The 15,656-nt window shown below is 39.7% G+C and overlaps 1 protein-coding gene across 8 annotated transcripts in view; it reads left to right on the top strand.

Annotated features, from left to right (window-relative positions):
• Positions 1–4,783, top strand: part of RAPGEF4 (Rap guanine nucleotide exchange factor 4) — a 328,719-nt gene extending 323,936 nt beyond the window's left edge. For 4 of the 8 annotated variants that reach the window (XM_027964849.3, XM_027964848.3, XM_060411106.1 and 1 more), the window contains 2 exons: positions 477–531; positions 3,397–4,783. In XM_027964849.3, coding sequence (XP_027820650.1) covers positions 477–531; positions 3,397–3,524 — 183 coding nt within the window. In that variant the 3' untranslated portion in view covers positions 3,525–4,783. Of the gene's footprint in view, positions 1–476 lie in introns of all 8 variants that reach the window. The other 4 variants (XM_060411105.1, XM_060411104.1, XM_060411107.1 and 1 more) reach the window with 1 other exon arrangement.
• Positions 4,784–15,656: the final 10,873 nt, after the last annotated feature.

Raw genomic sequence — 15,656 nt, 5'->3', positions numbered from 1 at the left:
ATCGAATATCTCATTACTGTTTACAGTGAGGAACTTGACAAGCTAAACCCTCTCCAAACCTAGAATAGCTGCAGATTCTCTTGCAAATTCACAGTGACCTCAAGAGAGGATGGTAAGAACTGGTCCTGAAGAGTAAGGTTCAGTCTCAGGAGCAACAGCTGGCTTTTTACATCCTGAGGAATAAGCAGTTAGACTAGAGTTATGCCAGTAGTATTCCTCACCTGACAAAGACCTTGCATGTGTATGTATGTGGGTGGTAGGGGGAGCCTCTGTCAAGTAATTAAACAGGTTATATATCAACCAGTTGTCTCCAGATGGTCAACAGATCAGAACCTGCTATTTTTCATGGTCCCAGGTATCACTAAAGTAAATAATGGTGTGGTTTGGTTTTTGGGTTTTTTTTTTTTTTTTTTTTGGATTCTACACTAAGCTTACCTGCATTTCAGTTTTTCTTTCTTTCTTTTTTTTTTTTTTAGCGAATGATTGCAAATACTGCCAGAACAGTGAGATACTGCAGGAGCCAACCCTTCAGTAAGTTAAATGCTGCCGCAATATGGATCTTGGTGATTAAGTCCTTTTTAATGGGCTACAGAGACATTCTGGAAGCCGGGACAATATTTGATGGTGTCAGAGACGCTTTGAATCGTGAATGCCATCAGACAAGGGTCTTGTGTTTAAAGATTTTCTAGCTGTAAAACTAGAAAATAACCATAAAAATATTATTTTATGAATGAACTCAGAAAGTTCATTTGTTCTTTTCAGAATGGATAGAGACAACTAAGGCACAAATGCCAACTAATCCTGCCTCTAACCAACTCTCTTTATGACTCACTGCTTCATGTTAAGAAACTCACATCAACTCATGATGACTCATTCCATCGTTTATAAACTGGGAAGGATAATATTTATTGTCTCTTGGGGTGTTGAGAGACTGCCTGAACGTGTACAGGCACACTTGTAAAAGGTCCCTTAGCAGGAATTCATATTATATTTCTAGTATTTCTAAGTGAATTAAGGTGCTTTTCTTAAATTTGCACATTTAGCACAACAGCTGGTATAATAAATGCTTTAACATGAAACTGTCACTGATAATAAATAGCAAGTTTAAACTGTTGGGAGTTAAGTGGCATCATCGCACCAGATCATCGTGCTGGGCCAGTGCTACTATTTCCTCAGGGCTGGGACTTTGGGTGGAGCTTGGAGCTTTGGCTCCCCCCAGCTGGTCTGGGAGTGAGAAGGTGGCCCCTGTAAAGTTTTGTGCCAACGTCATTGTATGAGTCACTTGAAGCCATCGGGCTCATTAATTTAACATGATAAACTGACATAGACATGACTGTGAGGCTACCAGTACCATCCCCTCCAATAAACCTAGTGCTCAAGAGACTAAAGTTTCTCATTTTATTCATCAGAGCCATCTTTGCTCCTCTTAGCACAGGGCTGGCCCAAACGAAGGGTTTGCTAACACAGGATACCAGAATTGCTGAACATTTATTTTGTAATGCCTGGGGGTTGGGGGTCTAGGAAAAATAGTCTTGTCTTAAGGAGCAAGATCCTTAAGAAAAAATTTTATTCAAATGAGTATGTCTCCTCTTTCTTCCAAAACGAGAATAGCTTGCACATCATCGCTTGTTCTTATGTGGATTCTGCCAGAATTAAAGTGTCTCATATCTCTTCATCTAGAAATGTACTATATGTATAAATACATGGTCATAAAGCAGTTATACAAGCAAGTATGAAAATATATAGGTGATGACTACAACAAGGGTTCATAACCTAGAATCTACCGCCCTTCAGGGGGGTCTAGGAAATTCCTGAAATTAAACACAAAATGCCTAAGAGGGTGCAAAGCCTTGAGAAGGTTCTCCATGAGGTCCAAGAACCAAGATAGAATATATTTTGTTCTATAAGCTTCTTTGGAAGTATAATCCTACATTCTCCTACATCTCCTAGAGACATGGTGGGAGGGGGGGCGGATATATATATATCCACTGCGTTTGTTGAAGTTATCAGTAACTGCTAGTAAACAGCAGCTGCTCAGCTCTGAAGTCAACAATCTATAGATAAAGCTATAGGAATAGATTCATAAACATTGTGGGAATATGTACAATGTAATTATAGTATATTGTACATGTAGAGTACACTGCCAGTGACAAGCAAGGAAATTAAGCACTGTGGTATTATTTATATGTGATAATTATACTGATGAGTTTCTTCTTAGAGCAAGTGGGGCCTTTGTATCTTCTCTCTGCTTTTCTGTGTTTAGACCTGCAACACTCCCCTTCACCCCCCATGCAGATGGCATTCTAATTGTCTTTGGGAGTGGTGCATGGATCTAAGGAGAACAGATAGACCGCAGAAGGCAATGTGCTATGGCAGAAAGAATGCTGGTCCAGAGTCCAGGCTAGCTTGGCCCCTCCTAGCGTCCCACACTGGCATCCATGAGTCAGAGGCCACCCCTGGACCATGGCTGAGGTGTTGGATCTAACTGGAGCGTTTTTCCCCCTTTTATTCCAAAATAATGTAATCATTCAAAGATGGAAGAATTCCCAGGGAAGAAATCCAGATATCTCATTTCTCTAGAGAAATAGGAAGATCTGCCAACGCTGGATGCAGGAGCTGGATAGTCACTTCTGAAGGGAACTATCTTTCCCATTCACCAGAGGTCAAATGACCTTCCTCATGCACGTCTATTCCCTGTATAGACATCTGATTGGGCATTTTATTCTTCTTTCAGCCTGGTTTTAGGGAAATCAGTTGACTTCCGATCGCTCTGGTGCTCAAAAGCTTTGGGGAGTGGATGAAACTAGAATGGTAACTGGGGTTTCAGAACAAAGAGCATCAGAGAATTGAAGGTCTAGTAGAAGTCATGACTTCAGCCTGAGTTGATTTGTTTTTCTGAGTATGGACAGTCATACAATCTATGGAGTAATGCTGTATGTTGTCTGCAAGTATTCAGGGCAGTCGGACTTTAGAGTCTCACTGGCTTGCTTCAGGTCAGCTCAGGGTTAAGTGCTTTTGTTAGAAGCTAATGAGACCTATGTCTTTTTGCCATTAGTCCTCCTCTGGGTCAAAGGAAGTAGAGATCAGTGATACACTCTGGGGGATGGCAAGGGGAAACAATTTTAATATATAACCAGGGTTGTTGGGTGATGCTTTCATTTTTATTTGGTGTTTTTTAAAAACAATATCTGATGCAAAGGAAAATGATCAAAGTACATGATTCCAAGGAAGAAAAGGGTGGGAGGGAGGAGATGGAACAGCTCGATGAATATAGTGTGTTGAAAGGTCTTGATGGAAACCAGGAATTCATGATAAATGCAATAAGTTGGAGAAAATAAAGCTGTATCTTATATGCATACATTATGCAATGCCAATCCTACTCTCCTCTTTCGATAGATCCTGATGCAGCTCAAGCTAATAAGAACCATCAGGATGTCCGGAGTTACGTACGGCAATTAAATGTGATTGACAACCAGAGAACTTTATCACAGATGTCACACAGACTAGAGCCTCGTCGACCATAGACATTTCAAGTGCCCAGAACAACGTTTGCCTCCGTCCACAATCTTTCAAAAATGCCATTTATGCTACTACTGACCATACTGTCACTAGAGAATTCTATAAAACAAGCAAAAACCCATCCTGAGACATCTCAGGGCTGCATTCAGCTTACCAGCATCATGACAAGAGAAGAAATTCTTTGACTTGCATACAGCTTGCACCCTCTAACTTAGTAATCCCCTGTTCATAGTCACCTTATTTTATTTCCAGTTGTGCCATCTTCTTTGCTGAAACATAAAATAAGAGCAACATGAAGAGTATGGTAGAAATATCATTGTCAAGAGAACTATCAAGCTCCTGATATTTTTTCTAGGTATATTTACAGGATGAGATGTGCTACAAATGGTATTTATTTGGCTACATCAGTGGTGGTATAGTTTCATAATTTCTAACTCAACATCTTGACTTGAGCATGGGGTTTTTGGAAGGTGTTGAGGAATCCATGTAACTCCAGACTAGAGGCTGTATTCTTCCATCTTCATAGTCTTACCTCTGAAGGAATTGTACCTGACCACATTACTATAAAACATTCTGGCTATTTATGTAATTTTAGGGAAGACTGGTCCGTAATTTTTGAATGACTTATAGAATAATATTTATGTTTACAATATAACTTTTTAAAACTTACAAATCAGGATTGCATATATAAGAATTCCACTGAGAAACTCCAAGGTTCTTAAAATTGCCAGCGTTAAGATTAAAAAAAAAAAAAAGATATTTCAGAAGAGCACAATATGCACAAAACATTTTTCAAAATTATTTTCCTGGGCATTAAAAAACCTTTACTATTGGCTAATTATTGTTAATGATTTAAAAAACCCACATATTTTCTGGACTTAAATGTTATTACAGATACCTTAATTTTTCAGCAATTGTTTTGCACTTTCAAATAGATTGTAAATAGTTCATTCAATCAATGGTATAGAGTTATTTATTTGCTACATAATAGATATTGTGCCAAATAATTACTTTTTATTTATTTTATTTAGTATGTAATTTTGGAGTACATTTTTTCCTGTTTCCACAATTAGGCTACATTTAATGTGCAGGAATTGTATGTATGTATATCTTCTGTAAATAATAACTAGTATCTTCATTAAATATAATTGTGACAAGAAAAGATGTGTTGTTCTCAGTTCCTATAATATAGGAGATATAACCACTTGGTATGGTGGGGTCTTGTATTTTTTTTTAATTGAAATAAAATTTACATACTCTAAAAGTTACCTTTTTAAAGTATATGATTCGTTGGTTTTTAGCATATTCATAAGGTTATTCAACATCATCACTATATAATTCAAGAACAGTCTCTTTATCCCTTAAGTAAACTCCATACCCTCTAGCAGCTGGTCCTCACTTTCCTCTCTCACCAGTCCCTGGAAACCACTACAGTCAGCCCTCTATATACAAATGAGTTCTGGTCTGAGAGTGCATTTATAAGTCTAATTTTTTGTAAGTCCAACAAAATTAGCCTAGGTACCCAACTAACAATGAATTACATAGGTTAATAATAGGTACTGTACATATACTGTACATATAATAGGTACTGTACATATAATAGGTATATAGGTACTGTAATAGGTTCATAGTATTTTTCACACAAATAATATATAAAACAAGCACAAAAAATAAACACAACATTTTTAATCTTCCAGTACAGCACCTTGAAAAGTACCATAGTAGTACAGTACGACTGGCATACAGGGGCTGGCATCAGATGAACAGGCAAGAAGAGGTACTGACTGGAGGAGGGCAAGGGGGAGGGAGATGGTAGAGCTGAACGACAGTCAGCAGAAGGAGACTGAGGGCAAGCTGCAGTTTCACTTCCGCCTGATGCTGATGAAACACATCTTCACATCTTTGGAAGTTCTCAATTTAAAGATTCATAGGTAGGGGACTTACTGAGCCTGCCTTGTCTATGAATTTACCTAGACATTTTGTATAAACAGAACCATATAATGCAGAGTCTTTTGTGTCTGGTTCCTTTCACTTAGTACGTTTCAGGGTTCTTCCACATTGCAGCAGATATCAGGATGCCACTGCTTTTTATGGCTGCGTACTATTCCATGGTACGGGTATGTCGCCTGTTGTTTGCTTACTTATCAATTAACGGACACTGGGTTGTTGCCACTTTTTAGCTGTTAGGAATACTGCTGCTATGAAGAGGCACTGGATTTTAGAGCTATTATGGGTCCTACACCACTGTTTTAGTGATTTAAGCAATTGGTATACTACTTGATGAAAAAATTTCCAGAACAATTTAATTCCCCAACCCATGTCTGTTTTTTAATGTCAGCATTTTCCAGAGTGTATTTCAGGCTATAATCTCACAAGTTCACAAACTGTTCCTTCCAAAACACACACAATTGCAGAATGAGACGCAAAACCAAAATGACATCTTCAAAAAATTGGGGAACCATAATATATGCCCTTCTTAGAAATGATTCCCAGTATTCATTAACATATTCAAGGCTCTGAGAAGTCCTGCTGTAATCCCTTTTCACATTCACAGTCAAAGGCCTCTTTGAGAAATGCCACAGCAGCCAAATGCCTTTCTGTGTTCATTTATGTAACAGTTCAAGGTCCCCAGGTACAGGGGTGATGTTTCATGCAACATTATGTCTTCTATCCAGAGTCGAGCTGAAAGCCTAGAATTTACAGAGAATTTTAAAAGTCACCAAATAAATTTTATTGAAGTTATTATTCTTCAGCATTTTACCATCTTATAGACTTTAGTATCAGCTGCGAAGTTTCCCTTATATAATGTGTAATGCTTTCCCACCATTATATAGTTTTCCTTTCCTAGATAATTTTAAAAGCTGACCAAATGAAGCTGATAGCCTATCCCTTGGGCATCTTTGCTCTTGTTTACTCTTCCTTACTCCTATCTTACTTAAAAGCTGGTAAAATGAAGCTGATAGCCTATCCCTTGGGCATCTTTGCTCTTGTTTACTCTTCTTTACTCCTATCTTACTTAAAAGCTGGTATCCTGCATGACATCCTTCCTTTCTCCCAATTCCATGGTGACTGACCCCTTTTGACCTTATTTTAATTTGGATTCCACATTATTCAAAATCAATACATACTCTCCCGTTATATTCCCCTTGGTCTTCCAAATGAGAATAACTATTGCTATACTTAATAAAGATAAGGGATGTTTAATTATGTCTGGCTTCTTTGAAAATGCATTAAATGCCATTATTCAAGGTAGCAATGGTGAAGCAAAAGAATTCACCCAGGAAAAACAGAGTAGTAGCCAGGCAACCCTTCCTGAAGCAGGAGATGCAGTTAATACTTTAAAACTTGCAAATAAGCCAAGAGAAAATGAGATGCCTACAGGGTCACAAGAAGGATAATGAGGTTTGCTAGAAGATGTGAGAAAGAAGAAAGAATGTTTTTACCAAAAGCGCCTGTAGAAAATTATACATTTAAGTGTTTAACATACCTGCTTAGCACAGTGTACAGAAACTAAGGTTTTCCAGCAATTTTTGAATGCCATGCAGGTTAAATAGATTTCTCCTGAATTCAATGTCATTTCCTCTGAAATATGAATGCAAATCAATGACTACCAGTGTGGGGAAATTAAAAGAAGTGTCATTCTGATTTCACATTGGGCTTATAATTTTTTTTGAAAAATCAGCACAGAAAATGCAGTGTTGTAAAAATGAACCCCTACCTCAAATAGTTTTCCTTTACCTGTTAATCTGAAATGTACTGCCTTTCTTGCTGTGGAATAATCTTCATTTCCTCCACTTGTCTTACACAGAGAAGAATGTGGTATTAGATGAACAGAGCATAGCATCAATGACTTAAAGACTGGAGAAGAATCTTTAACTTATTAATAGTTCGATATTGTTAGTTATCTTTCTATTCATTCATTCACTAGCCAGTAATGATTGAAGGGCTTATAAGTGAGTGCCAGGCCCTCAGTGAAATCAAGATTCAACATAAGGCAAAACTAGAGAGTTTTCATCTATTGACGAAAACCGAAGAGTAACAAAATAAACAATAAAACATAAAGACACTTCCAAGAAAGGATGTAGAGGTGCTGGAACATGTAGTAAGAGGACTTAACCTGATCTGAGGTGAGGAAATGTTTTCTGTGGAGGAACAGTTGATCTGAACTCTGAAGGATGAAAATGCTAAGTCAGCAGAGAGAGAAGAGAGACTATGGTCTAAGGAGGAAACAACCTCAGCAGCATAAAGAACAGAAGGTGAAAACCTCACTGTGGAAGAGCAGAGACAGCAAGGGTGAGCAGGTGCAAGGTGTGCTGGAGACCTAAGGCAGGCTCTGAGTGGAGGAAGCCTTGCACGGCCTTTTAGAGGCGCTTTGTCTTTCATCCCAGAGCAGTAGGAAGCCTGAAGTGCTCAAGGCAGGGGGTTGCATTTCAAATAGCAGCTCTTACAGGCCAGGGCCATTGCTTTATGATCTCTCCCTGTGGATGACACATGTTATACCTAATTCCTTAATCACTTATTATACAGGCTTAAACATAAGGCAGAGAGAATTGTGCATAATGGTAAATATTAGAGTAGTGGTGGGCCTAGATGCCCACAGAGTCAAATGCCCTTCTTCCTCCTGACTTGGTCCATACTGGGCTACTTTTTAATTTTTTGTTGTGGTAAAATATAGATATTATAAAATGTACCATTCTAACCATTTTTGAGTGTACAGTTCAGTGGCATGAAGTCCATTCACACTGCAACCATCACCACTGCTGCTGCTGCTGCTAAGTCGCTTCAGTCATGTCCAACTCTGTGCAACCCCATAGACGGCAGCCCACCAGGCTCCCCCGTCCCTGGGATTCTCCAGGCAAGAACACTGGGCTGGGTTGCCATTTCCTTCTCCAATGCATGAAAGTGAAAACTGAAAGTGAAGTCGCTCAGTCGTGTCCAACTCTTCGTGACCCCATGGACTGCAGCCCACCAGGCTCCTCCATCCATGGTGGGGGTGGGCTACCATCACCACTATCCATCTCCAAAACATCATCAATCTAAACTGAAAACCCCTATTATATAATAACTCCCCACTTCCCCCTACCCCCAGTCCCCAGAAGCTACAATAGTAAGTCCCACACACGTGAATAAGTTTCGGTCCGACAGTGCATTCATCAGTCCAATTTGTTCATGTAAGTACAACAAAGTTAGCCTAGGCACCCAACTAACACAATATAGTACTGCACTGCAATAGGTTTATAGTACTTTTCACACAAATTACACCAAAAAAAGGTAAAAAACAAAGAGAATATTTTTATTCTTATAGTGCAGTATGTTGAAAAGCACAGTAGTACAGTACAACAGTACAAACTGAGACAGCACATTAAAAAAGAGAGACTTGACTTTGCCTACAAAGGTCCATATGGTCAAAGCTATGGTTTTTCCAGTAGTCAGGTACAGATGTGAGAGCTGGACAATAAAAAAGGCTGAGCCCCAAAGAAATGATGCCTTTGAACTGCAGTGCTGGAGACTCTCGAGAGTCCCTTGGACAGCCGGGAGATCAAACCAGTCAATCCTGTAGGAAATCAACCCTGAATATTCACTGGAAGGACGGATGCTGAAGCTAAAGCTCCAATACTTTGGCCCCTGATGCAAAGAGCTGACTCATTGGAAAAGACCCTGATGCTGGGAAAGATTGAAGGCAGGGGAAAATGGACAGAGCATGAGATGGCTGGATGGCATCACCGACTCACTGGACATGAGTTTGCGCAAACTCCAGGAGACAGTGAAGGACAGGGAAGCCTGGCGTGCTGCAGTCCATGGAGTCGCAAAGAGTGGGACACAACTGAGCAACTGAACAACAACAGTACAACAACGAGCATACAGGACACGTTCATCCCTTTGAAAGCGTCAACGTGAAGGTTCGTAAGTAGAGGACTTACTGTACCCCCCTTCTATGGATTTGGAAGTTACCTTATCTAAGTGGAACCATACAATGGCTGTCCTTTTGCAGATCCGAGGAGAGGACTGGGGTTGGCTGCCACGGAGATAGGCCAAAGGGCCTGGAGTGTGGTCGAGGCCACAACCAGGGATATGCACAGGATGGAGCCCAGGTTTGCCATAAAGGCCCCATTGTTAATCTGCATGTCAAGGGAGGGGCGGGGCCCCCCCATATCAACCCCTTAGCACACTCACAGTGGGCATGGCTCTGCATCTGTGAGCTCCGGGAGCGTGCAAGCACCCATGAAACTGAAAGGGCCTCCCAGGAGGAGCACTCCAGTAATATCTACCTAACATTGCAGCTCAGAAATGCATCTGAGGGCTTCTATTTCAACTTGGAAGCAGATCCTGGCCCTAACAGACAACCCCAAAGCAAAGAGGAAGCCCTGCTCAGTGTTCAGAGTAGTCTCTGTTCAACACAACACCAATTGCACCCCCTAACAAGGGGACAATGGCCAGCACACGCAGAGAAAAGAGGTGACAGGCATCCATACCAAAAACAGCCCTCGCAGTAAAATTACTACACTCACACACGCTACACTGGGATGCTCCCACATAAAATTGCCCTTTAAGGTCCAAGTAGATAACTGTTTCTCCTACGTCCAGAGAAACAGAGAAAGTTAAGTAAAATGAAAAAGCAGAGGAATTACTCCCAATCAAAAGAACAAGAGAATTTCCTTGAAAGAATAATGAAACAGATGTCTCCTGTCTACTAAACACTGAGTTCAAAATGGACATAATATAAATGCTGAAGGAAAGAAAGGGCTATCAGTAGAAATAGGGGGTTCCCTGGTGGTCTAGTGGTTATGACTTTTTACTGCTGTGGCCCAGGTTCAAACCCTGGTCAGAGAACTGATATCCCACACACCTCATGGCATGGCAAGGGAAAAAAGAAAAAAGAAATACAGATCATTGTAAAAGGAAGTAGAAACTATGAAGAGAAGTCAATGAAAATTTAAAAACTCATTTACCAAGACAAAAACTGAGCTAAAGCCAATAAGTAGCAAAATAAATAATACAGAAGAATGAACAAGTGATCCGAAAGCTAGAACAATGGAAATTATCCAATCACAATAGCAGACAGAAAGACAAGTGAGAAAAAAAAAGAAATGAAAGCAATAAGCAAGACCTCTGGGATAATAAGAGTGAACCAACCTATGCATAATTGGAATCCAGAATACGAAGAAACAAAGGAATATAAAATATATCTGAAGCAATTATGGCTGAAAATTTCCCAAACCTAAAGAAGGAAAATGATATCCAGGTACAGGATGCACAGAGTCCCAAACAAGATGAACCCAAACAGACCCACACCAAGAATAGTATAATTAAAATGACTATTAGTTAAAGTTAAAGATAGAAAGAGTCTAAAGGCAGCAAGAGAAAAACAGAGTCACAAGGGAACTCCCATAAGGGTATCAGCTGATTTCTCTACAGAAACATCACAGGCCAGGAGGCATGGCAAGATATATTCAAAATCCTAAAAGGGAAAAACTACCAAATGGGGATACTCTATCAGCAAGATTATCATATAGAATTGAGGAAGAGGGAATTTCTTAGACAAGCAAAAAAAATTAAAGAATATAGTAAGACTAAGCCTATCCTTAAAAAAACTACTGAAAGGTATTCTCTAAATAGAAAAGAAGCAATAATAAATAGGAAAAAGAAAATCACAACAGGAAAGTGAATCATTTAAATAAGCAAGTACATAGATTTCTAAAGTTTTTTAAATTGTGGAAGCAATTGTAAGCACAATGAACAGCAAAAGGATAAACATGAAAATGTAAAAAAGGACATCAAAAGGTGGAAGCAAGACGGCAGAGTAGAAGGATGTGACTTCACTGCTTCAGATGAAAACAGCAAAATCACAGCTGACTGCTAAGCAACCATCAGCCTATCAGAGTTGTCTAAGACACCAGAGCCTATCAGAAATGACACCCTATATCCAAAGACAAAGAAGCAGCCACAACCAGCAGCAGGAGGAACACAGTCACAGCAAAAGTAAATCCCATCTCCTACAGGTGGGCAACCCACAAAACTGAAAATTGTTATAGCAAAGCAGCTCTCCCACAGGAGTGAAAGTTCTGAACCCCAGGTTAGACTCCTCACCCTGGGGGTCCGGCAATGGGAAGAGGAGGCCCACAGAAAATCTGGCTTTGAGGGTCAGGGGGTTTGATGGCAGGAATTTCACAGGACGGGGTGAAACAGAAACTCCACTCTTGGGGGTGAACACAAGGTCTCTTGCACACCAGGACCCAGGGGAAAAAAGCAGTGACTTCACAGGATTCAGGGCCACGTTACCTGCTGGTATTGGAGGGTCTCCTGTGGAAGTGGAGTGAGAGGAGGTAGCTGCAGCTCACTGCAGGAACAAACACAGGGACAGTAGAAGTTCTGGAGAGTATTCATTAGCATGAGCTCTCCTGGAGGGCTGCCAAGATCTGGCCCCACTCAATAGCCTGTAGGGTTCACTCCTGAAACACCACAGGTCAAACAACCAACAGGGCAAGAATACAGCTCCACCCATCAGTAGAGAGGCTGCTTAAAGTCTTTCTGAGGACACAGCTGCCCACTAAACATACCCTTTGACATGGCCCTGCCCAGAGGAACAAGACCCAGCTCTACCCACCAGTGGATTAGGAAGCAGTACCTCCCACCAGGGAGCCTATACAAGCCTCTTAGACAGTTTCATCCACCAGGAAGCAGACTGTAGAAGCAAGAAGAATTACAACCAACCCTGCAGCTTGCAAAAGAGAAGCCTCAATCACAGCAAGTTAGACAAAATGAGACAGCAGAGAAACATGACCCAGAAGAAAGAAGAAGATAAAATAAAACCCCAGAATAACAACTAAATGAACTGGAGACCAGGCAATCTACCCAAAAAAGAATTCAGAGTAATGATAGTTAAGATGATCCAAGATTTCGGAAAAAGAAGTGAGGCACAGACTGTGATACAAGAAATGTGAAATAAAGACCGAGAAGAACTAAAGAATAAACAGAGATGAACAATACAATAACTGAAATGAAAAATACACTGAAGTAGTCAATAGCAGAATAACTGAGGCAGAAGAATGGGTAAGTGAACTGGAAGACAGAATGGTGGAAATCACTTTCATGGAATAAAGAAAAAAGAATGAAAAGAAATGAAGACAGTCTAAGAGAACTCTGGGACAACACTAAATGCATCAATATTTGCATCATAGCGGTTCCAGAAGGAGAGAAGAGAGAAGGAAAGGACCTGGGAAAATATTTGAAGAGATAATAGCTGAAAACTTTCATAACATGGGAAATGAAACAGCCACCCGAGTTCAGGAAGTACAGAGAATCCCAGGCAAGATAAACCCAAGGAGATACACATCAAGACACAAAGTAATCAACTGACAAAAATTAAAAACAAAGACTAAATATTAAAAGCAACAAGGAGAAAGCAACAAATAACACACTAGGGAATTCCTACAAGGTTAGGAATTCCTACAGCTTTTGATTTCTAGGCAGAAACTGCAGGCTAGAAGGGAGTGAGTGACACCATGTATTTAAAGTGATGGAAGAGAATAACCTACAAGAATACTCTATCCAGCAAGGCTCTCATTCAAATTTGATGAAGAAATCAAAAGCTTTACAGACAAAAGCTAGACTACCACCACCAGACCAGCTTTGCAATGAATGTTAAAGCAACTTCTCTAGGCAAAAAAGAAACGACCACAACTAGAAATGAGAAAATTATTCATGGAAAAGCTCATTGGTAAAAGCAAACATACATTAAAGGTAGGAACTAATCTGCACACAAATATGATATGAAAACCAGCAATTGTGAGGAGAGGAGAGCAAAAATGCTGGATATTGGAGATGCATTTGAAATTAAAAGACCAGCAACTTAGAACAATCTTGTTTTTATAAAAGTCTATATAAAAACTTCATAGAAACCACAGCCAGAAAAATACAATAGATACACACACAGAAAGAAAAGGAATCAAACGTAACACTAAAATTAAATCAGCAAGTCATGAACAAGGAGGAAGGAAAGGAAAAAACACCTACAAAAACAAATCCAAAACAATTAACAAAAGGACAACAGCTGGAACATTGCTGTTGTTGTTTAGTCACTAAGTCATGTCTGACTCTTTTGCCACCCCATGGACTGTGGACCACCAGACTCCTCTATCCATGGGATTTCCCAGGCAAGGACACTGGAGTAGATTGCCATTTCCTTCTCCAGGGGAGCTTCCCAACCCAGGGATTGAACCTGGGTGTCCTGCATCGGTAGGCTGATTCTTTAACATTAAGCCCCCAGGGAAATCATTAATTACCATAAATATAAACAAATTAAATGCTCCAACCAAAATACATAGACTGGCTGAATGGAGACAACAACAAGAGCTGTATATACGTTGTCTATGAGCGACCCATTTCAGATCTAGGGATAAATATAGACTGAAAGTGAGGAAATGGAAAAAGGATTTCTGTGCAACTGAAAATCAAAAGAAAGCTGGAGCAGCAATACTCGTATCAGACAAAATAGACTTTAAAATAAAGACCGTTATAAGAAACAAAGAAGGACACTATATAAAGATCAGGGGATCAATCCAAGAAGAAGACATAACATTATAAATATGTATGCACCCAAGATAGAAGCCCCTAAATTATAAGGCAAAACTAACACCCATAAATGGAGAAATCAACAGTAACACAGTAATAGTAGGAGACTTTAATACACCACTTTCATCAATGGACAAATCATCCAGACATAAAGTGAATAAGGAAACATAGGCCTTAAGTGACACATTAGACCAGACAGACTTAATTGATATTCATAGGGTACTCCATCAAAAATCAGCAGAACACACATTATTCAAGCGCATGTGGAACATTCTCAGAATTGATCACATGCTGGGTGACAAAACAGCCTCAGTAAATTTAAGAAAACTTAATCAATCATCTTTTCTGACTACAATGCTATAAGATTAGAAATCAACTACAAGGTAAAAACTGTAATTAAAAAAAAAACAAAAAACCCCAAACATGGAGTCTAAACAATAATGCTACGAAACCACCAATGGATCAATAAAGAAACCAAAGAGGAAATAAAAAATTACCAACAGACAAACGAAAATGAAAGCACAGCAATCCAACACCTATAGGAACTAGCAAAGGAAGTTCTAAGTGGGAAGATATAGCAATAACATCTTACCTCAGGAAACAAGAAAAAGCTCAAATAAGCAACCTAAGCTTATAAGAACAAAACACAGTTAATAGAAGAAATCCTAAAAAGAGAGAAGAAATCAATGAAATAGAGACTTAAACAATAGAAAAAAAATCAATGAAACTAAAAGTAGTTTTTCTGAAAAGACAAAAAAATTTGACAAACCTTTTGTCAGACTCATCAAGAAAAAAAAAAGAGAGGGTGCTCAAATCAATAAAATCAGAAATAAGAAAGGGGAAGTTACACTGGACACAGAAGAAATACAAAGGATCATCATAAGAGACTACTACAAGCATCTATATGCCAATAAAATGGACATCCTAGAAGAAATGGAAAAATTCTTAGAAAAGTACAATCTCCCAAGGCTGAACCAGGAAGAAATAGAAATATAAACATAAATAGACCAATCACAAGTACTGAAATTGAAACTGAGGTTTAAAAACTCCCAACAAACAAAAGTCCAGGACCAGAAGTCTTCACAGGCAAATTCCATCAAACATTTAGAGAAAAGTTAAAACCTATCCTTCTGAACAGAGAAGGCAATGGCACCCCACTCCAGTACTCTTGCCTGGAAGATCCCATGGACAGAGGAGCCTGGAAGGCTGCAGTCCATGGGGTCGCTGAGGGTCGGACACAGCTGAGCGACGTCACTTTCACTTTTCACTTTCATGCATTGGAGAAGGAAATGGCAACCCACTCCAGTGTTCTTGCCTGGAGAATCCCAGGGACTGGGGAGCCTGGTGGGCTGCCATCTATGGGGTCGCACAGAGTCAGACACGACTGAAGTGACTTAGCAGCAGCAGCATCCTTCTGAAACTATTTCAAAAAAATTACAGAGGAAGGAACACTCCCAAACCACCATCAACCTAATACCAAAATCAGACAAAGATACCACCCCCCAAAAAAAGGAAGAAAATTAGAGGCCAAGATCACTGATGAATATACATGCAAAAGTCTTCAC

Source organism: Ovis aries, chromosome 2 (genome assembly GCF_016772045.2).
Source record: "Ovis aries strain OAR_USU_Benz2616 breed Rambouillet chromosome 2, ARS-UI_Ramb_v3.0, whole genome shotgun sequence".
Taxonomy (NCBI): Eukaryota; Metazoa; Chordata; class Mammalia; order Artiodactyla; family Bovidae; genus Ovis; species Ovis aries.
This window is presented reverse-complemented; position numbering and strand designations above follow the sequence as displayed.